A 26,892-nucleotide genomic window follows, 5' to 3' on the forward strand; every position below is an offset into this window, starting at 1 on the left:
ATTTCACCTGATCCTCCAAGATTTGGAATGGGCTCTCACTCTCTGAGATTCCAGTTACCCTATAGGCACTTACTCAGTTCCCACATACATTGCCTCTCTGTTGATTGTGTTCAGCTTGCTCACACTTGTGCTGGGTGGAGATACAGGAGTGTGGCCTTGTGCATGTGTGGGCCTGACTTCATGAGAGCCCTTAGGACTTCAGAGAGACTGAATGTGCCTGTATTGGCACAAAAATACATCAGAAGATACGACTTCTGCCCTCCCACCTAAAGCTTATTACTGATGAAAACGCATTCCATGTCAGTGCCTGGGATTGTGTTCTGCTAATGCTCACCCTAGGAGGCAGCAGAGGGTGGCTCGAGTTCTCAGGGATCCATCATCCACATGAGAGACCTGGATGGAGTTGTCGATGCTTGCTTTGGCCTGGCCCATCTCTCTCTTTCTCTTCTCTCTCTCTCTGCCTTTCAAATAAAAACTGAATGAACTTTGATGAATTAGTTAAGACATAAATATCAAACCCTAAACCGTCTCATCCATCTTTTGGGAATGTTGTTTTCTTCATTCCACTGTCCTCCCCAGGTTCTTTTATTCCTTTTCATCTAATAATGTTTTTCCTACACATGTCATTCAGAAGAACTGGCTTCTGAATGAATTAAAGAAAGTAACACAAGGATATTACCTAGACTGTATACTATACTCACCTGAAAAGATTTTGAAAGCATAGATTTGTGGGCTCAGCACAATAGCCCGTTGTGTCCTCACCTTGCATGCACCAGGATCCCATATGGGTGCCGATTTGTATCCTGGCAGCCCTACTTCCCATCCAGCTGCCTGCTTGTGGCTTGGGAAATAGTTAGAGGTTGGCCCAAAGCCTTGGGACTGTGCAACTGCGTGGGAGAACCGGAAGAAGCTCGTGGCTCCTGGTTTTGGATTTGCTCAGCTCTGGCCATTGTGACCACTTGGGGAGTGAACCAGCAGGTGGAAGATGTTTCTCTCTGTCTCCTTCTCTCTGTAAATCTGACTTTCCAACAAAACTAAATAAATCTTTTTTTTTAAATAAAAGAAAATATAGATTTTCTAGGAATCCACCCAAGAACAATTTAATCATTCTCTGGGGGCAGGTGTAATATGTATGCAAAATATGTATTTTTAAAAATTTTCCCAGATGATTCGAATGAGATCAGATTTAAGGAATACTGAATTCAGATATAAGGCATATGGATCCCATTGCATTTCTAGAGGAGAGTCCTCCCATGATGCTAGGTGCCAAGCAGGGCTGGCATGCTCATTAGCATGGCAGGCACAGTGTTGATGCCCATAGTGTATCTTTATTTCTTTTCAGAGCAGAAGCAAAACAAACAAGAAACCTGCATAAAACACCACATAGAATGTGAAGTCATATTAACACCAATCATATCATAGAATACAGTTTTATTTTCTTAGTGAGAAAATGAGACCCAAGAAGGCAGGAGGACCTCAGTCCCCAAACGTTGTTGATACAGCCGTGCCACATCAGGCAGTGGGTACTGTGTGCTACCAGCTGCCCAACTTCACTTTTAGAAAGCATTCAAGAACAAATTAGACACCAATATGAATAGAGAGCACCAAGAATTTTATTTAGGAAGCCAAGATGCTCATTCCACAGAGAGTGGCCTAATTCAAGGGGGATGGCCCCATCCTCTGAATTCTCTGAAATGGTCCATGTAAGGAAAGCCGAGATGCATTCTAATAAAAGGGAGACCACCAAGTTGTTTCCTTTGCATCCCAGTCTCCTTGGCTCTGGGTTTGTTATTTTCCAAGTTTGATTTCTTCATCCTTAAAAAATATGTTACACAGGCAGAAAAAAGAAAATAGTAACACTCAGCATGAGAGAAGTGTTCACGTTGAACGTAGTGTTTGTAAGGTGAAAGATAAGCCAAGAGTCTGTAGGATTTTGTGTAAATAACATTTGGTCCCAGCATGAAGATTATATTCCTGGATAATTTGCTGCTAAGTAATTTCTTTCTGGAAAAAAAATTTGTCTTGGGAGTTGATAATGTGGGTAAGTACATAAAATATGCTTACAACTAGTTTTTACAGTTCCTAAACTAGTAATAATAATTCCCAATTAATGAGAATGCCTGCAATATTTTTCACATTAAAATAGTAGTAATGGGTATCATATACTTAATTTTCAGTTATATACATTTTGTGAATGAGAAACATTTCAGCATATTCTCCCCAAAATTTCAAATGATACTAAGATATTTATTTGGCTTTGTGGCGTGTAACGCCAAGTGACATGCTAATGCATGCTTTATATTTTTCCTGCATTCAAATGTTTTGAGTGTTTATGACTTTATGATCTGGATTTTTCTGACTGCTACCTCCCCTTGGTGCCACCGACACAGAATAATCGGTTGCAAAAGATTATCTGAACTGTTGGACCCATTTTTTTTTTAAAGCAAACTGTTCCCTACTAGGCTTTTTACACTTCGCTTTGATGATAGTGCGAGGCAAGGGCCTTTGATCTGCTCCTTCAGCTTTTTCACAATTTCCAGTTTCCAGAAGAAAATGCTATTTAAAAAAAAAAAAAAACCTTTGCCAAGGGGTACTTAAGCCTCTACTGGTGCTGTCATGTGATTTTTTTCTTTCTCTCATTCTTTAATTGTATGCAATCAGAGTAAGTTCTTTATCAACGTGTACCGGATAGTTTCCATTTGTGAAATCGGTATAGAGAAGCAAACTCGAGTATTTAGCATTTCTTTTCCCTAAAGGGAATTTGAAACTGGGGAGGGCACACAATCTTACAGTCCTCCTTTAAGGAAGAAAGTAAAAAACAGGCTATCACATTTACACTCCCCACTACACCAGCGCACATCGTTTTACACTGCTGGCCTTGATTTCTGGTTGAAATTGCTAATTACTATGAGAGCGGCTATGGTTTTAGGAGCAGGTAACAGCATTTAGAGTCAAACATAACGGTCCTTACTTATCCGCAGCATACATTCTAAGACTCCCAATAGCTGCCTGAGACCATATAGCACATACTGTGGCTCCGCAGGGGTGAGGTCCTGAAGTTTAAGTGGGTTGTCAACATCCCAGATGTATTTCCTGAGGTGCTGAAGCTGGGTAGAAGCAGGGTAAGGAATGAGTCACGGGTGAGGACATCTACTGGGTATCTGAGTCTGGACGGTAGGCAGAGCCAGTGCAGGAGGATCTCGTAGCAGCGAGCTCCAGCTGTGGTGTGCACTAGAGAGCAACTGAACAGAGCAGCAAATAGGCCAATGTGAGTAGTGTGGTGGGTTGGAGTGACTTCCTTGGAGTGAATGCTGGGACCACGTGCGACAAGGCGTTGAGGAAAGTAAGAAGCATGACTGCCCTAAAACCATGAAGAAGAGAGTGTGTGTGATTGCCCCTGGCAATCCATACTACACCTTGTATGGGAGTGATGAAGTTCTTCACTTACACGTTTTCTATGTTTTAGGTTCTTCAGCTGGGATCAGACATCCTTCCTCAGTATAAACAAGAAGCGCCAAAGACGCCACCACACATCATCTTGCACTATTGTGCTTTTAAAACCACTTGGGACTGGGTGATTCTAATTCTTACGTTCTACACCGCCATCATGGTTCCTTACAACGTTTCTTTCAAAACGAAGCAGAACAACATAGCCTGGCTGGTGCTGGACAGCGTGGTAGACGTGATTTTTCTGGTTGATATTGTTTTAAATTTTCACACGACTTTTGTGGGGCCCGGTGGAGAGGTCATTTCTGACCCTAAACTCATACGGATGAACTATTTGAAAACATGGTTTGTGATTGATCTTCTTTCCTGTTTACCTTATGACATCATCAATGCCTTTGAAAATGTGGATGAGGTAGGTTTTTTTTGTGTGTGTTTTGGGGTTTTGATTTTTGGTATGGTGGATCTTACAATTTGAGAACTACAAGATAAAACAATTCTACAGAAAAGGCATGCTTCCTTTTAGCTACCAAATTCAGTCTCCACCCCACTAAACCCTTGCCACAAATGATCATATTTGATTTTCATTGGTTTTGGCCTTGATTTCTAATTAAAATTGCTAATTATGATGAGAGCGGCTATGGTTTTAGGAGCAGGTAACAGCATTTAGAGTCAAGTACAGTGGTCCCTACTTATCCACAGCATACATTCTAAGACTCCCGATATATGCCTGAGACCCATACAGCACGTGTTACGCATATTATAATGTATGTAACTTTCTTTTATCCTATATGTGCTCATTTATGATAAAGCTTAATTTATAAATTAAGCACAACACAGAGATAAACAATAAGAATAAAATAGGTCAATTAAAGTAAGGTATTGCTAAGATTGTGTGAATATGTTATTACTCTCTGCATAATCAAGACACATCCTAATACTTTTAGACCACAGTTGACCATAGCTACTTGAAACCCAGGGATGAGAAACTGCAGATAAGATGGACTGCTATGATAGTTCACAAACTAGAAAACAGAAAAGATGAGGACTAAAAGCATGCATCCTTAGAGGTTTTGGCTTTTCACATCTAGCTATGAGTTACCATTGATACTAGTAGCATGAAAATTAACAAATATTTCAGGAAGAGGAACTCTTGCATTGTTACTGTTTTTACTAAAGATTTTTTTTCATTACAAAGTTAGATACATAAAGAGGAGCAGAGACAGAGAGGAAGATCTTCTGTCCATTGGTTCACTCCCCAAGTGACCGCAAAGGCTGGAGCTGAGCCAATCCAAAGCCAGGAGTCTAGAGCTTCTTCCAGGTCTCCCATGCCGGTGCAGGGTTTCAAGGCTTTGGGCCGTCCTCCACTGCTTTCCCAGGCCATAAGCAGGGAGCTGGATGGAAAGTGGGGCTGCCAGAATTAGAACCAGTGCTCTTATGGAATCCTGGTGCATGCAAGGTGAGGACTTTAGCCACTAGGCTACCATGCCAGGCCCTGCATTGTTGCTATTTTTGTTTCTTTCTTATAATCTCTCACTTCCAGTTTTGCTTGAATATGTTTGTGGTTAGGAGCTGAATGGAATCCCGTTTGATGTCTGCTTTAATTCAAACTCCTGCTCCTTTAATGCTATTTGTGCAAGTGGAAATTCCTAATGTATGTCATAGTGCAAAAGACCACCTGAGCATTCTTTTAAAGACTTATTTATATTTATTTGCAAGTCCAAAAGAGAGAGGGACACACCTACACCCACTGAGAGAGAAGGCTCTTTCATCCACTGGTTCGCTCCTCAAGCAGCTGCAATGTTCATGCAGGGCTGAACCTGACTAAATTCACAAGTGAGGAGCTTCATCTGGATCTCCCATATGGATTTCAGGGAACCAGAATCTTGGGCTGTCAATTCCAGGTTTTTTTCAAGACCATCAGCAGAGGGTAGGATTGGAAGGAAGTAGAGCAGCCTGGACATGAGCCTACACCCATGTGGGGTGTAGATACCGTATGTGGTGTCACCTGCTATATCACAACACCAAGCCCCAGCTTCTTAGAATTCTAACTTAATAGAAAATGGATTATAAATTGCTACACCAAACTAATAGGATGCAACTGGTAATTACAATGGATGATTATTATCTACATGAGTAAAAATAGAATATATTTAGATAAAATGTGTTCATGATGATAATGCTATTAACATAATTTTCCTAAAGATTCTGTTCTGGTTAACTACTTGGTGGAAAACTTCCAATACAATGTGTTTGTTTATCATCTTACTATTTAACACTTTTGATTAATTCATACTGATACATTTTTATGGGTTTCAATACAATATTTTGACACATATGCACAACACAAGCTAATAGGCCAGGTAACTAGCCTTTCTATTCTCTTTTCTTTGTGCTTGGTGCATAGCAGCTGCTTTCTTCCAGTTCTTTGTGTGATGCGGATTATGGTATTGAGAACTACAGTAACCTCTCTGTGCTGCGAGATGCCAGCTTTGTATTTCTGTCTTTGTGTGCCTTGAGCAATCCCTATTTTAAATTCAGATCTCCCCAAATCATTTCAGTGTTGTTCTCTACTTGTTGTGAAACTTCCTGAATGACTTCGTGCCACAAGATTACATTCAATCAACTGTAATGACATTTAAAATTATTTCCTCCAAAGTACAGATCCTGCCTTTTGACAGTGATCACATATTTATTGAAACTTATTGTTCACTGTCTCGCAGCAATGGACATGGTGCATGGAGCTGATAATCATACATGTGGGCTACTGACTGATGGTTAGCAACCGCAGTTTGTCCACAGCATCAGACTTTAAAAGCCTGAAGGTCACCTGGGCATAAGGGAGGAGGGTTTGAGGAATTACATGTCAATAGCAAGAGGGCGTTGACTTGAGACTTTGGGAGTTCCCTCACCCCTGCCTGGAAGTTCCTCTGCTTTTTAAACTAGGCCCACACTTCATATAAATTGTCCTCCTACCGTTGTAATTGTTATTTTAGATTCTACTCCTGTCAGGATTGTAAAGGTGTATTTATCTCAAGTCTGTCCTTTGGGTAGGGCCAATTGGAAATAATTTTGAAAATGCTGATCTGCTTCAAGTGAAGAGGAAATGATAGGCAGTGCTTGGATAGCTTATCTTACATGGACTAGAACACTCATATACTGGGATTTTGCTTACTAAGAATGTAGGTATAAATATCTCAACAAAAATAATCACTCATGTGGAATTTTGAAAAGTTGATCTCAGGTCATTTGAATTGTGTTTACTAGGTGCTGGGGAGAACTGGAAAGATACCAATAAAAGAATACAAAATTTTGGTTAGAACTGAGAAACAAGCCTGGGAGATCTCAGCCAATGACTGAGTGGGGTGCATCTCTTACAATAAGGTTGCGACTTCTCGTTTTGCTCCGGGTCTCAGCGTTTGCTGTGCTGGGGTCTGATGTTTTCTTCTCACTCACCTCCTCCATCATTGTGGCATAGGTGTCAGTTTGGCATTGTGGTCTGCAGGCTCCTCTGGTTTCCCTTTGCCTCCCTTCTTATTTCCTAAATTTTTATCACGGTAAATTTCCAGCACAAGTACTTCAATGTTGGCATCTTCCCTTGATAGGACCTAAACTGATGAAGCATAGGTTGAAGAAGGGCCTCATACATTGCTCAAGGTGGTATAATCGGTGAGACTTTTATGGAGAATAATTGACAATGTCTTATTTTAAAAAGGAACAGACCCTAGAATCAATCTTTTACGAACTGTTCAGGGAATTTATGATTTGTCTCCATACCAACCAAATGATGTGATTATATTCCTTCCCTCCAGATTTTTCTGTCCTAGGCTTTTTTATTTTGAAAAAAGGTTTATTATTGATTTTTATTGGGAAGACAGATTTGTAGAGAGAAGATACAGGGAGAAAGATCTTCTGTCTTGGTTTAATTTCTAAGTGGCCACAACAGCTGGAGCTGAGCCGATCCGAGGCCAGGAGCCAGGAGCCAGTGATTTATTTATTTAATTTATAAAAAGCATACATTTATCCTTAAAATTCTGAAGACTGGGAATTCCAACATCAGGTGCTGGCATCTGGTGTGCAGTGGCCCTTTTTTTTTTTGCTCCATTCTCACGTGACAGAACGTGAGAACATGTAACGTTACACATGGCAGAAAGTAGAAGAGAGTGAGTCCACTCCTGCATGTCCATTTTCAAGCAACACTAATTCATTTCATAGGGCAGGCTTAAACACCCCTATTAAGTCCCATTTCCCAACAGTGTTTCATGGAGGATTAAGTTTCAACATGAATTGGGGAGAATACGAAAATATGCAAGTCATATTTTCTCAATCCTCCTTGGAATAGATTCAATTTTCTTTTTACTGCATTTCTCTGCCCACAATAGAATACCAATATTGAGTCCTAAGTAATTCGTTTTAAATCTGAGTTTGTAAAAACAACAAGGCTTTGGAGCGGGGGGAGTAAAAACCCTTTATTTTAAACAGTAGTTTTAGGTTTACAGCAAAGTTGAGGAAGAAGATTCAGAAACCTCTTATTATCTCTTGTTCCCATGCATGCAAGATTTCACCACTGTAAGAGTCTCACAACAGAGGGTGTGTGTGTGTGTGTGTGTGTGTGTGTGTGTGTTATAATGAATACATCTGTAGGGATACATCTGTAGGGTTACATCATTATCATCCAGAGTTCCCAGTTTACATTAAGATTCATTTTGGTTTTATCTATGCTGTGAGTTTGGGCAACTGCCTGGTGACAGTTATCCATCAGTACAGTCTCACATAAGTTAGCTTCACTTTTCTAAAAATTCTCCATGGTCTGCTTGTTCTCCTGACAACCATTAAATTTAAAGGGTTTCCTTTATTTATTTATTTATTATTTTTAATTCATTAATTACATTGTATTATGTGACACAGTTTCATAGGTACTTGTAAAGGGTTTCCTTAGCTTTGCCTTTCCCGGGCATTAAAAGTTGCCATCATGTGGTATCTAGTCTTCTCACATTGGCTTACTTCACTTAGTACTGTACGTTAAAGTTTGTTCATGTCTTTTCAATCATGACCTAATGATCGGTCTTCATTAGCGCAGAAAAATGTATCATCATCCGGATGGACCACAGATTATTTATTTATTTACTCGCTTGTTGATGAATGTCTTGGATGCTTCCAGGTTTTGGCAATTGTGAATAGGGATGCTATAAATATTCAAGTGCAGTTTTATATGTGGACATAAATTTTCTACATATTAGAGTAAATAACAAGAAACACAATTGCTGGGTTGTGAAGTAATGGTATGTTTAGTTTTGTGAAAAACTGCCCAGCTGTCTTCCATATGATTATATAATTATGCGTTTCTCTCAGCAGTAAACAGTAGTTCCTATTGGTTCACACTGTTGTCAGCGTTTAATGATGTTAGTCTTTTGGACTTGGGCCATTTGAATAGGTGTGCTGTGTTTATTATTCTTTTTTTTCTTTCATAACACTGCATTTAAATTTTTGATTATTACTTTTATTATTATCATTTTATGATACAGTTCCATAGGCTCCTGGTATTTCCCTTATCCCAGCCCCAATTTCCACCCCCCACCACCACCTAGTTCCTCTATATCATTACTAAAGTATAGTTCTTCATACACAGTCATATGTCCATCATTGCGGGCATGGACAATGGCAGAGTCCAGCATCCTATTATCAAGATAGAGTAAACAGTTTCATTGTAAGTCCATCTTTGTCTGGAAGTAGAAATGCATACTACATTGTATCCTCACATTTGGAAATGTTAGTCTCCATTTCACAGCTACTGTACATCTCCTCAAATGAAAAGTCATAATACAAAATCGAAAATAGAAAGTAGAAATTTACGATGCCATGAAGTTAAATAACATGTTACTAGATATGACAGTATCCATTAAACAGCTGCTATACATCCCTTTAAATGAAAAGCCACAAAACAAAATCAACATCAGGGAGAAAAAAGAAATTAACAACATCAAGAAGTTAAATAACATGCTTGCCTTGTTTCTGATCTTGGTGTTGAAGCTTCTAGCTTCTTACTATTAGGCATGATGTTAGCTGTAGGTTCTTCACACAAATGTTATTTATCAGGTTAGTGTGCTTCCTTTTTATATTTAGTTTGATGAGAGTTTTTAAAATCAGATTTTATCAAATGGTTTTTATTTGTTGATTTCATAATCATGTGATTTTTATTTTTGAACCTATTGATGTTCTGGATTACATTAATTTATTTTCACCTGTTGAACTTGCCTTGCATATCTGATAAATTAACATTGTCATGCTGTATAATTTTTTCACATTATCGGATGGAAATTGTTAATATACATTGAACATTTTTTTTGCACCTGAACTCACGAGAAATACTGTATGTCTGTTGATTTATTGTAACATCTTTGTCTGGTTTGGCATTAGGGTAGTCTTTAGATAATAGTCCCTTTGCTTAAGACACTCTGGAAAGAAAATCTTAGACAGTAGGTACAATTTTCACCTTAAATGTTTGGTAGTCTTCACCTGTGACCCCAGCTCAGCACGATGCTCCCTGTTTTGGAAAGTTATTAGTAAATTAATTAATCTAACGAATAGACTCTTATCCGGACAGCTTCTTCTTGAGTGAGTTGTGCAGGTATATCTTTCAAGGATTGGTTCCTTTCAAATCGATGACCAGATTTGTTGACAGAGGGTTGATTATGATATTCTTTTAGCATCCTTTCAATGTGTGAGGATCTGTAATGGCATTTCCTGTTTCATTTACAGTATTATTGGTCTCTCTCTTCTTTCATTTTTCTTGCTAGTCTCTTTAGAGAACTATGGATTTTGTTGATTTTTTTCAAAGAATTAACTTTTGATTCTGTTGATTTTTCTTTATTGACTTCCTGTTTTAAGTTCCATCAATTTCTGTTTTTTAACTTATTTTGATATTTTCAACTTTGTATTTCTAATTTGCGAAGATAAAAGCTTATTAAACTATTGGCCTTAATGCCCTTTGTTTTTTTAAATATTTACATTTAAAAGTATAAATTTTATCTTATGAACTGCCTTCACCATATCCCATAACTTTTTATTTATACCTGTAATTTTTTATGGATTAAATATTTTAAATTTCTTTTGAGATTTCTAATTTGACTCAGGTTACACAGAAATACATTGTTTAATCTCAAAATGCATTGAGATTTTCAAGATATTCTGCAATTGACTTCAAAAACAAACTTTTAAATGCTGAATCTTTTCATAATAATAGTGGTTATAATCGCAATTAAGAGTCGTTTCTCAGTTATGCGGTTATGCATATTATCTTTCATTTATAAACTTGTGGAAGGTGTGAGGGTGACTCTGTTGGCATTGTGAGAACATTAATTATTTAACTAATTCAAATAAAGAATTCAAGTGAAACTAGACATTTAGGCAACTGACGATTAGGTGCTAGACTTGCTCCTTCAGGTAAATCTGTGCTTTTCCTAAGGCAATCTCCTCCTTCTGGTAGCATCTACCATGATGGATACACAACTGCCATAATATAAACATTTCTATTGAAGCCAATGAGGCATCCGTGCTTACTATGTTTCTGGTTCTTGCTAATGATGTAATAGGATAACAGGGAAATCTGTGGCATCGCCTTAGCTGTATGCCAAACTTCTCCTTGTTGATGATGGTGTATTCTCCTTTGGTCACTGTGCTACATTCTTGTTGGAGTCCCTTCCTGCTAGTGTTCTTACGCTGTTGTGTAAAGAGCCTTCCAGTGTGTAAATCTGCTTCTCATTCTTTCCATATGTATCCAGAGGTTACCTTAAAGAGCCTCCCAGAGTGCAGAGAACTGCAGACAAGCAAGTGCAAGGGATAGCCTTTGAATGGAAGCTTTCTTCTGTTCTAATTTGAGAGAAAACCTGGATCACTAGCTGTTCAAGGGTTTGAAAGAAGGAGGGGTCAGACTGAAGGAAGACATGTGGAAAAGGTTTAAAAAACGGTGGAATGTTAGCCTCAGATATCAAACTGGAATAGAGCGGCACGATTTATTCTTTGTGGAGGTTGGTGGCAGACACATGTTTAAGGATGGATATCCTTTTTATATTAAAAATATTATTGGTGTTCCAGGAACTTATTCTTTTGCAAGCATTTTTCACTAAGATATTGCATCCTGTCTACCTGGGGGAATTTGCCCTGAGCAGATTGGAAAAAAACACAAGCAGTGAAGATGGCAATGAGATTCCCTTTGATTTTGTTGTTTCCATGAAAAGCAAATTTTCTCTCTACTGACCTTCATTCATACGGAAGACTTCCTTTTGTTAAACGTTAGAGAATGATTTTAATATCGAGGCAAACAAAGTTGAGCTACATTGCGATTGGCATGCTGTGATTACTTTCAAGTTTTCCTGTAACTATTTGCATAGAGGTTACTCTTTATTATCTTTTGTGTAGTCGTGCTATCATGACTGATAGCTTCACCACTTCTTCTTTGGATCCATCCCCCTGTGTGACCTTTCCTATCTTCCTTTCATTGTTTTCCCTGACACATGCTAATTAACAGGAATATGATTATCTCTGTATTAGAGTTGTTCTTCTTCAAGAAGCATTATTTATCAGCAATTGTGGCTAAAGAATTAATAAAACCACTCTCCTCCCGTTATGCTGACCTGTAGTGAACTATTGTCTGTTTCTCCGGGAACTGATAAAAGCAGTAAATCTAGTATGTTGAAATTATCTGCGAGGAATATTCAGTGAACTACAAAAAGCTGACCATGACACTGTTGCTTCCTCTCTGGGATTCAGAAGCCTGTCTCTGTGGTAGTATCAGAGGTATTGAATCAGGGTGATCTGAGGCTATCGGAAAGCTAGATCCCCCAAGTACAACACACACAACCTATTGATTTGATAAAGCTGAGGTCAATTTCTCACTTACTACCAGGAGGGAGAGCTACTGTGCAAGGCTTGGGCAGTATCTTCGGGCAGGAAAAACCAAGAACTCATTGAGATTTTGTGCTTGATTTAAGGAAGCAGTTTATAAATAGAAATGCATTCATAAAAATCAGTCATAGGATCCAATAACCCAGAATTGGTGAGAGCAGCATGTTGAAGTTTTTGACGCAAAGAATTCCAAGGATATTAGGTTATAACTTTTCCATTGAGGGGTTAATAAGTATTCCAGAAGCTGCTGTCATGAAAAAATGAAATCTAATAGAAGAATCCTGGAAAAAAATAATGTTGTGCTATGGGGGACAGAGAATGAACATAAAGCCATGTTCATGTAGGCATTAATATGGGCTAAATGTGCACTGTGTAAGTGAGGATGGGAGTGTTACAGAATGTCAGTTTTTAAGTCTTTAAGTCAAGATAACTCTAGTATCTGCCAAATGAGTTTATTCACTCTTGAGTTGTGTTCCCTCTCCCTCCCCTGCCACCGGAAGAGGGCACAACTCATGCAGCACTGCAGACTGATACTCAGATTTGTATGAGCTCAAATCTCAAAAAAGAAATGTCTGATGCTTCCTTCCTGGTAAGCAGACTCGTACTCTGCACCTTCCGAGTCTGCTGAGAGCAAGGATGGCTAGTCCTGTGAGTCCCAGTGTTACGTTAGTCAACACTGAAGACAGAAACATGGATTTTGCAACTGAATTCTTGGTCTGCATTCTAATTTACACTGGCATATTTGTACTTAAGGGATTGTGCCAATAAGTCAGTTATCTTCAGCTGAGTTTACATTTATACACAGGATTACACCAAATGAAGAAGGGCCTTCTTCAAAGTTTCTAACAAGTTTGTATAGATGCTGTGGCTATCTTGGTGATAGTGAATGAAGATGAATGGATGGCAGGTGCCTATGCAACAATCATCATAATTACAGATTTTTAGATTATCTGCACTTTGTACTCAATATGATCCTGCTAGAATTTTAGAACCTATTCTACTTCCTTTGTTTAATACTAAAATCTTTCTATTTGTTTTCAGAGACCATGATCGATTTTAGGAAACTGTCTCTTTGCACAGAAGCCTTTCAGTGTGTACTGTTTGGACTAATCATAGCTTAGTTGTTATACTTCTGCTTTTAAGTGTGAATAATGAGCATGCCATTATTAGATTGACTTCTGAATTGTGGTGATACACTTAGAAATATTCAGCTATAGCCCAAGGGGGCTTTATTTTTCCTTCATAAACATCCTTCAATGCAAAAATAAACTGCCTTATTTGGTTTCATTCATCCATTTGTCCCCACACTGGGAACTACTTTATTCTAAGGATGAACAAACGCAAGGAACAAACGCAAAAATCCTCTACATTCATGAAATGGTTAAAGAGGAATTGTACAAGTCATTCATTAAAAATGGCAGGAATGATTTTATTCAAGACTATTGCAACAGGAATGCAAGACTGAATCAAGTTTGCCGGAACAATTACTCTGGAGATTCAGCGATATGAGTAGGCTGTTTGCTTTCATTGTTGTTGATCAAAGTTAGGATCCTAGACTCCTATAGATGCTCTTGATTAAATTTCAAAGACATGCCCTGCGCATCTTTGAAAATGTGTCCCTGGCAAGGAATTTCCAATGGAAGGTTTTGTAAAGTAAAATAAGTGCTATAAGAAAAGAAAAATCAGGGGCTGAGTTTGGAAGAAATTTATGTAAAGTTTAATCATGGTAAAGTCATTTTGATCAGAGTGTATATTCTGATGGGGAAAATCAGACAATAGACACGACTTTAGTATATATTTGTGTGTATATACATATAATGTGTGTATGAACATCTCATACAGTGCTATGCTTTACAAATTAGAAATTTAGACCAATACATGGCAATAGCATATAGATTTGCCTTGGGTGAATAGAAGTTAAACTATATAGGAAGACATGTAGAGGGTTAAGTACAGTTAATGAGTTATTATTTCTTGTATGTTATAAAGAAGTGAGATTCATGTTACCTTCAGTGGTGGGATATAAACTGCACGGATGGACAGTTTTCAGAATGTGAAAGAAGCAGTGATATCTTATGACCTAGTGTGGTCCTGGAGTAAAGTGGCTCCAGGGATGTTGTCTTCAAGGTTACTCAGCCTGAAAGTCAGCACTGGGCTAAAGCATATATAGCAGGGAGTGAAAGTCACACCTTTGATCAATTTCTTCATATGTCTCACAGTCTTGCTTTGGTATGACTTCTGTCAATATCTTTTTGTTATACTCTTGGCAATTACATTATTGCATTAACATATTGAAAAGAGCTACTTTCAGAAGTTTTTTTGGGGGGGTCGAGGAGGTCATGACTGTTTACTGTCCCTTTGCAGATATTTTCCCATAGCTTCATGTCTTGCATTCTAGCATAACATGGGTCGCTTACTCCTGTCTGTTTTTCTCTCTTCTCTCTACTGATTTATTTCCTTGGTACGATGGTAAATTTTATGTCTGAACTTGACAGTGCTGTGAAGCGCTCACTTTGAGGTGCATCTGTGAGGTGTGACTGGCATTTTAATCAGCATATTCAGGAAAGTAAATTTTTCTCCACTTTGTGGGTGTGCATCCTCCAATCTATGGAGGACCCGGATGGAACAATGTGTAGAGGAATTAAGATTTCTCTCCTTTTTTCTACATTGATACGATAGAGGACATTTCAACCCAACTCCTGTTGCCCTTGGAATTGGAATTACTTCCCATATTTAGTTCTCAGGCTTTCAGGCTTACCTGGACTAAACCATTGCCCTTCCTGGCTGTCTAGCTTGCAGATGGAAGGTTGTGGCACTTCTCAGCCTCTGTAATTGTGTGAACCAATTCTTCAAAACAAGCCAACCCTCGATATCTCTATGGGTACCTGCATCAGCCAGTGTTTCAATACTTTAGCTGGCACAATTGGGATGAGCTACTTTTACTCAGAGGTTTGGAGATTCACATGCCAAGACTTGGTGTACCTGTTTGTTTTGGTATCTGGTAGGGCCAAACAGAGGATGATGGGCAGGGTCGGGGGTACGGGAGAATCACATAATGAACCAGGAAAGAGAGATACACAGGAAGCACACACTTCCTATACCCTCCATGTGGTCTCTGCTTCAATGCCATCATAAATCTGTGATGCTGAGATCACCACAGCAAGTTAATCTTGTTCAATTACTTCACAAAGACTGCACCCTCACACACCACCCCAATGTATCAATCAGTAGCATTCATATTTAATGTCATACTTTGAGGTTTAAACAGATGCATGAGTTTGTTGGGCCAATCCTGTTCAAGTGGTAGCAAATTATTTCTGTCTACTGCCTTTCCATCTCTTTAACCTCCCCGTTTTTGTTGTCTCTAGCTACTGCTGGTTCTGTTTCTGTGGAGGGCTCTGAATGATACACTTACCCTCGTTTAATTCTTCGTTATTTCTTCACTTACATGTTCCATCATGATCACTTTAGTTCTTCTGTGTTTCAGCTTGCATTACCTACTGCTTCATTCCTTCCTCATTTCATGGATGGATTATTCATCCTGTAAAACAATCATCCTAATCTACTTGAAAGAATAATTAGGGAAAGTCTCTTTGAAGAGGTCATCTTTAATTCTGGCAAAAGGAATTTGGGGTTAGGAAGATTATTTTTAAACATTATTTGTGTTGGAAGGGTAAATCCACAGAGAGGGGACAGAAAGATCTTTCATCTGCAGATTTGCTCCATAAATGAATGCAATGACCAGTGTCGAGTAGATCCGAAGCCAGGAACCAGGAGCTTCTGGGTCTCCAGTGTGGGTGCAGCATCCCAAGGCTTTGTGCCATCCTTGGCTGCTTTCTCACCCACAAGCAGGCGTCTGGAAGGGACGTGGAGTAGCCAGGACAGGAACCGGAACCCACCTGGAATGTTGGCACTTATGGGGGAAGAATTAGCCAATCGAGTCATTGTGCCGGCCCCAGGAGGTTGTTTTTACAGCAGTGCTTGGGAATTCTCCAGGCTTTTTTGAATATGTCATTTTTTGAAAGCAGGAAACAAATCCTCTATGAACAGAGTGCAGAGAACAGAGGTGCTGAAAAAAACAGAAGTGATACTTCAGAGATGTGAAGGTTCGGGCTCTGTTCGGAATTTATTCTGAAGACTGCAAAAAAGTTATTGAAGAAGGATTTGAAGAATCCTCCAACTTGGTTTACATATGTATATAATATATACACATATATACATATACATACATACATACACACATACGTGTGTAGGTTTACTTATGTAACACATATATTTGCATTATATATATGTAAACCAAGTTGGAGGATTCTTTGGATATATACTGGATATATATTGAAAATCTTCATACTTTAGACACTTCTTCAAAGGGTGTACTTTTGGACAGGCTTTATGTTCACTGTGAATTCAATGGTTATGAAATAGAAAGTCTTCTTTACAATAAGGTGCATGTAGAGTTAGTACACTATGGTTTTTGCTAAAGATGAATGTCTGTCTCTCCTCTCTTCTTCCCTCTGAATGCCATAATCTCTCAATGCATATAAAAATGCAAACTTTATTAAAAATCTGATTTTCAGATACTCTGCTGAAGCATGTTACCTGCCACATGTAGTAGTTAAGATTATTTCTCCACAGAACTCTTGGTAGCATGAATTGAAAAAGTGAGTTTTGAATAGGAAGGAGGCAATAGAATTTATTTTCTGGGTTAAAGGTTCAGATAAAAAATGCAGTTTTCAGTTTTCTCTGTCCTTAAATTGGCCTCTACAAGAAGAAATGGAAATGGACTATGTAGTCTTGGATGGAGAAAATCTGTTTCGAATAAGGATTCAGGGCACATGAAACAGAGCTTTTTATTACTTGGTGATTTCTCTAGGGTTGCTTTATGTGATGTTACTCATGAAGATTCAACAACTGTTAATTATTTGTCATAAGTTCAGTCCTGCAGGAGTCATCATAAATGATTATGAGAAATTTAAATATTGGGTAGTTTATTCTTTAATTAATATTTTCATGATTTCAATAAACATTTTAGAACCTATTTTGTATTAAAGAGTATGCTAAGGATAAATGGATGGAAAACATGATATGATGTATATTTGCAGAGAGACAAGTGTCACGAAGGCCGTGTGCATGGACCTGAGATTACATAATGAAATGACTTGATCTGGATTGGAGAGACAAGGCTCCCTGAGGAAGTGATGACTAAGCTGAAATCTGAAGTCTGAATAGAAAAACTAGGCTAAGCACAGCAGTGTGAGAAAGGTTCAGAATATTCAATTTATAAGGAATTGCCAATGCATACTCCCTATGATTTCAGGAGCGTGCCATTTTTAAAGATTGAAGGTTTGATGGAGAATGAGCAAAAAAATGATCAAGGATAAGGCTGGAGGGAGAAGACTTATGCAAGTCTGTGTAAACCAAAATCAATTTTAGAAAAATGAGAAGCTACCATGTGATTTTAAACTGGAAGTAACTTTCAGTAAAAAGTCAATGTAAGAGGCAGAGAGATGCGAGTGGGGAGACAATGAGCTCTACCATATGCTGATTTAGTCCCCAAATGCTTGTAATGGACAGGTCTGGGCCAAAGCTAAGGCTAGTGGTTGTGATATAATCCTGGTCTCCTATCTGAGTGGCAGGAACCCAATTAACTTTTGTCCTCACCACTGCTTGCCTGAGAGCACAGTAGGAAGCTGAAGTTAGAAGTTATCACTTCAACATGGAATGCAGGCATCTTAACTAGTGCCTCATCTACTAGGCCAAATGACCACCATCCCTTAATTGTTATTTGATAGGTGAAGGTACAGTCACACCCATATACACAGTGGAGAGAGAGGGAGAGGTATGAGATAGATCCTGCTCACCTGTTCACTCACCAAACGCCTGCACAGCTATAGTTGGGAAGAGGCCAAAAACCAGGAACTGGAAACTCAATCTGAATCTCCCATGATGAAACTGTTAAATATCTTGCCAATAGAATGCTAGACTTTTTGCCTTTGTTTATACCTACGATTTTAGGATATGATTAAATAGCAGAATGATGGACTTGTGTCTGTTGCTGAAGAACTATAGTATTGTAATAATATGTAGGAAATCAGTGAGGGTGGGAGAGTGGGAAGGTAGAAGGGAAAACTCTGAGCCTATGGAACTGTTACCATGAAAAAGAAGTCTCTCCCATGGTTGGCAGGAACCATTTGAGGTCAGTTAGTTTGCAAGACTAAGGGTGGAGGAGTGCAAGTTCATTTCAAGGGTAGGCTTGGAGCTGGCACAATATAATTTATGCCACATGCTATTGGCTAAAACAAGTCATGAGGCTAGTCTAGACTCAAGAGATTGTAAGTGGACTTTACCTTTTGATGAGGAATTGAGAACCTCATTGCCAAGAGATATGGATGCAGGGAGGACAGTCATCACATTTATTCTTGAAAATCGACCACAATATTCTATGTTGTAAATATTCATTATCCCAGTTAAATTTAATACGTCCTTGTACAAGAAAGTACTTTGATCATCCCTTTCCTGTTTATGATACAATGAAAGGAATAAAATAGGAAGAAATATTGGCTGAACCAGCTACCTACTATCACAAATGATGCTCAAATAAGAGAATCGATTTGTGTTTTTCTGGATACATCATTGCAAGATACTTTTTCTTTTTTGCGCCAGTAGTATTTTAATATGTGAGTCCACAAAATAGGTTGAAGAGCTAACTGCACAAAGATGTCTGTTGGACATTTTTCCTTATGCTATTACAGCCTGAAGGGCTTGGCAAGTAAGGAAATTGGCGAGAAAGGTGAAAGGCTGATGACTGACAGTTCTGTATTAACCCTGCTGTGTTCTATTATGTATTTGAGATGTTTGATATTTTCTTCCACCAGTGGAACCCCAGGGATTTGTGTACTAAGAGCTCAGAGGTTAAGATAGAAGCAGAAAGCCACAAAAGTGCATAGAAGGGCACAGAGAATTGCAAAGTTTGGGATAAAATGAAGCAGAAAATGAATGAACAAAAAGACTAGTGGAAAGAACCACGTCAAGAAATTGTTACAAAAAGGAAGGGATGCAGAAGAGGGCATTTTGGGGAGTAGTCTCTGAAAGTATCCAATATTATTTTGTAAGTAAAATTAAAATTGTCTTTAGGTTGGGAAATTGCCTGCCCCATGTAAAGGTAAGAGGACAGACATAAACAAGGAAAATCTATAATATTAGATCTAATGCTGGACACAATACCCCTGATAAGTAGAATATAATTAATTTTCATCATGTACTAGGCTGAGATGTTAACCTAACAACTTAGCAATGCATGCTGAGTTACCTATAACTTTTTATCGCTAAATCAAGTCCCCGTGTTAGTAATTAGTATGCGTATTAGCAGGCAGGAACCTGTAGGAACACCAGCGCTACCTCCTCCCGTTCATGGTTACTGTCTGCTCTATAAGGGAACCACTATCTTCTCTTCTGGCTTTATAGAGCAGTTCAGCTTGTTTTAGAACTTTGCATGAATCAACTTTCCATTCATAAACAGGATCGTGTAGAGCCTATAAACTCTTATTTTTAAAATCTAGTTTCTTAGGCTCAATGTGTTTTTTTCCAGATTCAGTCTTATTATGCAATATAAATTGTGGGGTGTTCATGTTTGCTTTGGATACTACTCTATTGAGTGAATATACTCTAGTTTATACGCTTTGTGTATCCAGTATCCTGCTAACTCCAGTGATAATCAGTAGAATTGAATAAATGAGCATTTGGATTTTTCGTTTTATATTTGGGACACATGTTTAAACCAAATCATTTCCAGTTGAGGTTGGACGATAACGATCACATTATACTCTCCCTTATCCAAAAGAGAATGCTGTTTTCCAAATAAAGAAGGCTTATTTGTTTATGCATTATTCAGTTTGAATAACTGCTTCTAATTTGATTGATAGGTTAACAGAACACTAAAACAAATTCAGAGATGAAAATTGGGGGTTGCTTTTGGGAGCAAAATGTAGTTTGCTTTGAATGGAGCACCATTGCTGTGTAGAATTATAATGGAATATTAGCCAGTATTGTTGACAGACAGTTTGGGGGTGTCGAAGACCTGCTCATGGAGGATTTGCTCAGTACCGCTCTGTAGACACCTAATATTTTAACCATTGTATTGGAGTGTTTGGGGCAGGGGCAGGAAGATGGCTCAGTTTTTGCTTGTGGGACACGCACATGGGCATAATCTGAAGGGCCAGTTGAGTAGTACTTCCATTTCTTGAGACTTGCCTAACTTGCGATGCTACTAGCACAGCTCAAAGGTACAAGCAGACTTGTAAAAAAAATGTGACAGTGACAGTTGTTGTGATAGAGATGTGGAGAACGTATTAACGAACATAAAATATGGACAATGAATTCCCACAGTGGGGAAGAAAGTGAAGCTGTGATGATAGGCACATGGAGGAGAGAGTGTGTTTTATGTAGATATGAATGTAATATTCTGGGGTGGAAGGGAAGAACCCTTCGAGCTGAAGGAGCAGTCGTGTAGTGAGAAACCACATGGGCATTTAGGGCACTGTGAAGAGCTGACCATAACTGCAGAATGAAGCTATAGAGGAATTGGTTAGGATGGAGTCTTGCCAAGTGGACCAACATTCAATGGGCTGTGTCATGGTAGAGAATTGCAGTTAATCCTAGAGGTAATGTATAAACATGAAAGATTAGACACCAGAGAAAGATGTGATTAGATAATGTGCATTAAAAACAAAAAGTACTGGGCTAGGAGCCTAGATTCTGTGTCCTGTGCGTTAGAGTCAGCAGGATGGTAAGGGATTTTCAAAAAGTCCATGAAAAACAAGTAATCTTACAAAATAAACTGCAGGGATCTCGGGCTTTTTTTTTTTCCTTTTTGCCACAAATAAGCCTATCTTAATTCATTTTTTTTTTCTGTAAAATTCTTGAACTCATGTAAATAATGCAGCTAATGGAGTGACCGTTTTCCTCACATGTGTGAGGAAACACACTCATAAAATCTTGATGCAGGCATTTCACAGGAACAGAGAAAAGGAAGAATTCTGAGATTAATGAAGTGGATGGGCTTTGAGCAGTTAGGCACCATGAGTAGTGAGATCTCAGTGCCTGTGTGCAGCAAAGGAATGGGACGGGGTGACTGGTGAGATAACGATGTCCTTTACAAAATGGGAGATAAAGAACTGAACCAGGAGAAGTGGAGGATGCTGTTGCCCTCCGGAGACCTCAGTAACCACTGCAGTGCCCAGATGGAGGTGTGTGACAGGAATATGGCTTACGGTTGGGAACTCAGGTGAGCTGCTTGGTTTGTGCCGAGAACTGGACCTATGTCTGATACCTGCGAAGGTATCTCACCTTTTCATAACGCACATTTTCTGCCAACTTTTTGAAACAAGCATAGGAAGACTTAATTTTTTGGAACAGTGTAAACTTATGTTTGAATTCCATTTTCCATGAACTGTCTGAAATACCCTGGTGTGTGGAATATGATTACAACATGAATGTGTGGTTGATCAGGCTGAAGGTGAATGCAATCGTGATGAGAATTCTCATCTAATACAGCAGTGTGAAGAAGGTAGCCCTAGACAATGGATTGTGAGAGATGCCATGTGGGTTGTCACTGATGTGACATCCGCTGCCATGCTGAAGTTGTTGGATGGCTGTAAAAAATGTACTTTGAATAAATGCTGTCTAGAGCAGGTGTCTGCCAATGTAGGTGCGTCCTTTCAGAGAGAAATATGTTTGCTAGAGATCATGGATTTGTGTCCTCCAATCCAGTGTTCTAATTATCGTAGGCCCTAATTCATACACTTTTAACAGGGAGCAAGATTGGGATTGTGTTAGTTTGAATGAGGTAAAGATTTTCTGCTTTGCCTTCCTTTTGTTTTTGGAGAAAATAATTCAGGTGGAAATAATTTTGCTGTGCTCTGTTTATGGACATTTTTTAAATTTATTTTTCCTTTTTTGAATACCAGAGAGAGACAGAGTGGTGGGCTGGGGATGCGGGGAGAGTGAGGTTCTCCCCAGCTGTTGATTGATTCTCCAGGTGCATGCAAGAGCACCAGTGGGGTGGAAGCCAGAGTCCTGCAACGTGGGTGATAGGGGCCCGGATGCTTGAACCTTCACTTGCATGTGGAGGAAGCTAAGAGCCCGCGGACATGAGCCAAAGACCTCCATTGTGGGATGAAGAAGTCCCAAGTGGAGTTTAGTTACTGCCTCAAATGATCAGCTCTTTTATGCAGGCAACAGAAATCCTAAGAGGCCTTTAAAAACTGGAGGTAACCATAAACTACCTATAGCAGGATTGTTTTTTTATTTGTAGATTGAATTCTGAGTTTTTCATGCATTTCAGAGCAGAAGCAAGACATGTTTATGTTAATATCTGGAGAGCTTAAGCCAAAGCCCAGCATTTCAATATGCTTGATAAACACTTGTTTTTTGTTTTTCTTCTATGCCTAACCAGTTCTACCTTTGAGGCTTTCATGGTCTATTTAATCCTACCTTATGGCAGGTCACTACATTATAACCATTTGTGTTTTGAGCTTTTAAAACTTTACTCTTTTTAACTGCTTAGAATTCAATATCATTTTTTGTACAAGTTTTCGAGTGAGGTGAGAATTTATTTTAAGGTTGCATAGAAGCCATTACAGCTGCGTTCTACAATTGAAATGGAGGCCCGTTTAAGAAGGATGAAGTTGAGGGATACAATTTGTAGCATAATTCTGCAACTACTTTTTTACTTACAAAGGATCTTTGTTTTCTACTTCCTCTTTTTTTTCTCTCCCTTTGAAGATTTTATTCTGAAAAAGCGTTAAACATATTCTGTTATAGAGAATCTGGTATCACAAAACCAGACCTTGTTCACTTTAGCCATGTCAAAATTGGTCTCTTGTAAATGTCAGACCCATTCGACTATACCAGCCCATGTCCATGAAGACGAGAACAATGTGCAAGTAATAGTTATGTTGGATTCCTTTTCTTCTTTCTGAGGAAAAGAACTAGCAGAAGCAAAGTGATGGATTCCATTTGTTTTTGAGTTGGTGATGACATGAAAGGCTTTCTGGATCACTAATCTATTTTTGCTATTTGCTTACTTTGGGATTCACCTCAAGCTTGCATTTAAGGTGTCTCCCTAGGTAAACTATTGTATGCATCAAAAAGAAACGATGGGGTGAAGAGACTGTCAGCCAGTGGACTCTGAATAGGGTTCATTGCGATTGGAACTGCGGGATTGGCAGCAATCCAGAACTGATGAACTATCAAAACTGTATGAGCAGGACCCTCAGAGCGCGCCTCCCGTTGGGGATATGGGATGGGTGGGAGGTTGGGTGGGGTTTTTCCCTTTGTTTCTCCCCTGACCACAGATACAGGGAAAAATGATAATCTTAGTGTGGAAACAATGGTATTAACCACTTTCACCCTGTAGCCCTTGACCCTTTGTACCCTAATCAACTAAGTAAGATTATTACAAAATAATTTAAAAAGAAAAAAAAAGAGAAAAGAAACGATGGGGCATTTGTTGACTGAAGAAAAGCCATGCTCTCTGCCTGCATTTAGATGATACTTGATTTGGTGTTTTAAGTTTCTCAACAGGATATGAATTTCTTGTTGCTTATCTGTTGCTAGAGGGGGATAGGATTTCGTGGGATATGTCCCCTTTCTAAGTTCAACTATGTTCAGTTTTCCAGAGCTCAGTAAATGTAGTGCTTATTGTGACAGTGGCAGGTATAGGGCTAAACTGTGATGTTTGTAATTCTTCATATGTGCACAGAAGTATTTTCTGTTGTCAATATTATTATGCTTTCTATTTTCAAAGTTTTGATGTTTGTACCAGTTTTAAAATAAGAAATAAAAGCAAAACATTTAAAGCAAAGAGAAAAATTTATAGGATGAGGAAATAAAATATTTGATTCTCTCACTGCTATTTCAGTGCTCTGTGTATGTTGCATTTGAATAATTTTCTCCTTTGCTTATTTAGCCTTTTCTTTGTGCCATGTAGGTGGCTTTCTCAACAGACCATTACCTTATCTAATAGCACACAAATATCTCTGGAGAGAAAATAATCTTCATTTATCCACAAAAGCTTATCATTTTGTTCTTTTTCTCATGTGAAGTCAACTATGTCATGTACATGCTCTTTTTTCTTTTTAATTTTTTTTTTATTTATGTAAGATGAACGAGTTTCAGGTATTTCATATATTCAGGTTTAAGAGCATAATGGAACTTCCTACCCTTTGGTTCTTCCCACTCAAACTCCCACTCTCCTACTCTCTTTTTTACTTTTTTTTTGAATTTTTAAAGTGATGTACTTTCAATCTATTTTACAATCCCCACTAAATACAGAATCCAACATGGATTAAGTAGATAAACCACTGTTTGTTGATATAGAAACAAGGGCTATGAATGATTATAAATTTTTAAAATGTCCATTTCACTCATATACATTATATTTGGTGTACTCTATGTATTAGTTATTACATATACAAGAGAAACGTATTTCACTAAGCTTAATGGCTTCCACTTGCATTCATTTTGTTGCAAAAGACAGAATTTCACTGTGTTTTATGGCTGAGTAGTATTTTCATAGTGTGGAGATACCACATTTTCTTAAGCAGATATACACTCTTAATATATAAATGAATAATCAGATTCATAAAAGGTGAATCATTGTTTTTGTCTCCCTAGTTTTTTCTCTGCTGAAAGTTCTGTTTCTTTTTTTTTTTCATTCAGGGAATCAGCAGCCTGTTCAGTTCTTTAAAAGTGGTGCGTCTCTTACGCTTGGGTCGTGTGGCTAGGAAACTGGACCATTACCTGGAGTATGGAGCAGCTGTCCTGGTGCTCTTGGTGTGTGTGTTTGGACTGGTTGCCCACTGGCTGGCCTGCATATGGTATAGCATTGGAGATTACGAAGTCATCGATGAAGTCACCAACACCATCCAAATAGATAGTTGGCTCTACCAGCTGGCCCTGAGCATTGGGACTCCATATCGATACAATACCAGTGCAGGAGTGTGGGAAGGAGGACCGAGCAAAGACTCATTGTATGTGTCCTCACTCTACTTTACCATGACAAGCCTTACCACCATAGGATTTGGAAACATAGCTCCTACTACGGACGTGGAGAAGATGTTCTCGGTGGCAATGATGATGGTTGGCTGTAAGTATATTTTTCTTTTTTACAAAAAATTGTTGTTGGCAAAAGTTTGGCTCCAAGCTCTGATAGGATTAATATGAACTATTTTGTCATCACCTAGTGCTTAATCCATCTCATTTGCAATTGATTTAATTTTATTTGGCCTGAGTAAAAATGCAAACCATGGGTTTTACTCTTCAATGTGTATTGGCATGTGAGAAACAGTATGGATAGGGTGATCCAAAATCGGAATGGGAACTTGTGTATCTGAATTCTATTATGCCTAGTTGTACCTGGCAGAGCATCCTGAAGAACCTCCAGATAGGCAGTGGGTGGCACATTCAATAGGATTTGTTGGCATTGTGTTAAATTAATTTCTCCAAAAAGCAGAGAATCATGTGAGATATATGTAGTTTAGAAACATTTTTTCAAAAGCAATTTATTTATTTTGAAAGTCACTCATGGAGTGTGAGATCTGCTGTCCACCTGTTCACTTCCCAGATGGCTACAATGACTAGCACTGGGTCAGGCTTAAGCCAGAATCCATTAGACTCATCTAGCTCTGCTGTGCGAGTGGAAGGGGCTCAGACATATAGGCGCTCTGACTCTGCTGTCCTAGTCATTAAGAGGGAATTGGATTTGAAACGGAGTAGCTAGGATATGAGCCACTGCCAATGTATTACCTGCTATCCTATAGTACCAGATCCTAGCAAATATTTTATTTAATAGCTGAATTATTGAATTAAACTCATGCACAGTAAGACCTTACAATTAGAGAGGCAATTCCAAATGTTTTCTGCCAGAGAGGCTTTCAGGAGGAATAAGTACTTACACACACAGAGAGATCCTGATGATTGCTTAATTTGTTTTCTCATGTACTTATATGCAAAGAATAGTAAGATATATTGCATTAATGGCTTACAAATTCTGGAAGGCAATATTTAGTCAGCTATAGTATTTAGTACTATGCTGTTTTAAATTTTTTAAAAAATTATTTATTTGAGGACCAGTGAGAGAAAGATGAAGAAAGAGAGTGGAAGGAAGAAGGATGAATATATATACATATATATTCACGTATATATATGTATATATATACACACATGCATACATATGTATATACATGAATATATGAAAGTACAAATATGTATGTGTATATGTATACATAATATATGTATTATATATGTCTGTCTATATACATCTTTTGCTATCATACACATCTTCCAAGAAATGGCGCCTGTGAACTCTTCCTCAGCCTCAGTCCCTGGATATACCCCTCCAGACAGATCTGGCCTATGTGAGCAGGATCTCAGCGTAACTCTTTTCGATGACCTGGACAGCTACTCAGCCTAAGTCTTTGATTGCTGCATGTCCCCAGTGTGGAGAACGCTCCTGCTTGGATTCCTGAGCTCAAAGGGTTCTTT

General features: G+C 38.6%; 1 protein-coding gene across 1 annotated transcript in view; it reads left to right on the plus strand.

The window, feature by feature from the left end:
* KCNH5 (potassium voltage-gated channel subfamily H member 5) overlaps positions 1-26,892 on the plus strand; it is a 240,630-nt gene that overhangs the window by 54,707 nt on the left and 159,031 nt on the right. The window contains exons 6-7 of the mRNA XM_004584494.3: positions 3,467-3,859; positions 25,069-25,495. Coding sequence (XP_004584551.1) covers positions 3,467-3,859; positions 25,069-25,495 — 820 coding nt within the window. The remainder of the gene's footprint in view (positions 1-3,466; positions 3,860-25,068; positions 25,496-26,892) is intronic.

Source organism: Ochotona princeps, chromosome 26, assembly GCF_030435755.1.
Source record: "Ochotona princeps isolate mOchPri1 chromosome 26, mOchPri1.hap1, whole genome shotgun sequence".
NCBI classification, from domain to species: domain Eukaryota; kingdom Metazoa; phylum Chordata; class Mammalia; order Lagomorpha; family Ochotonidae; genus Ochotona; species Ochotona princeps.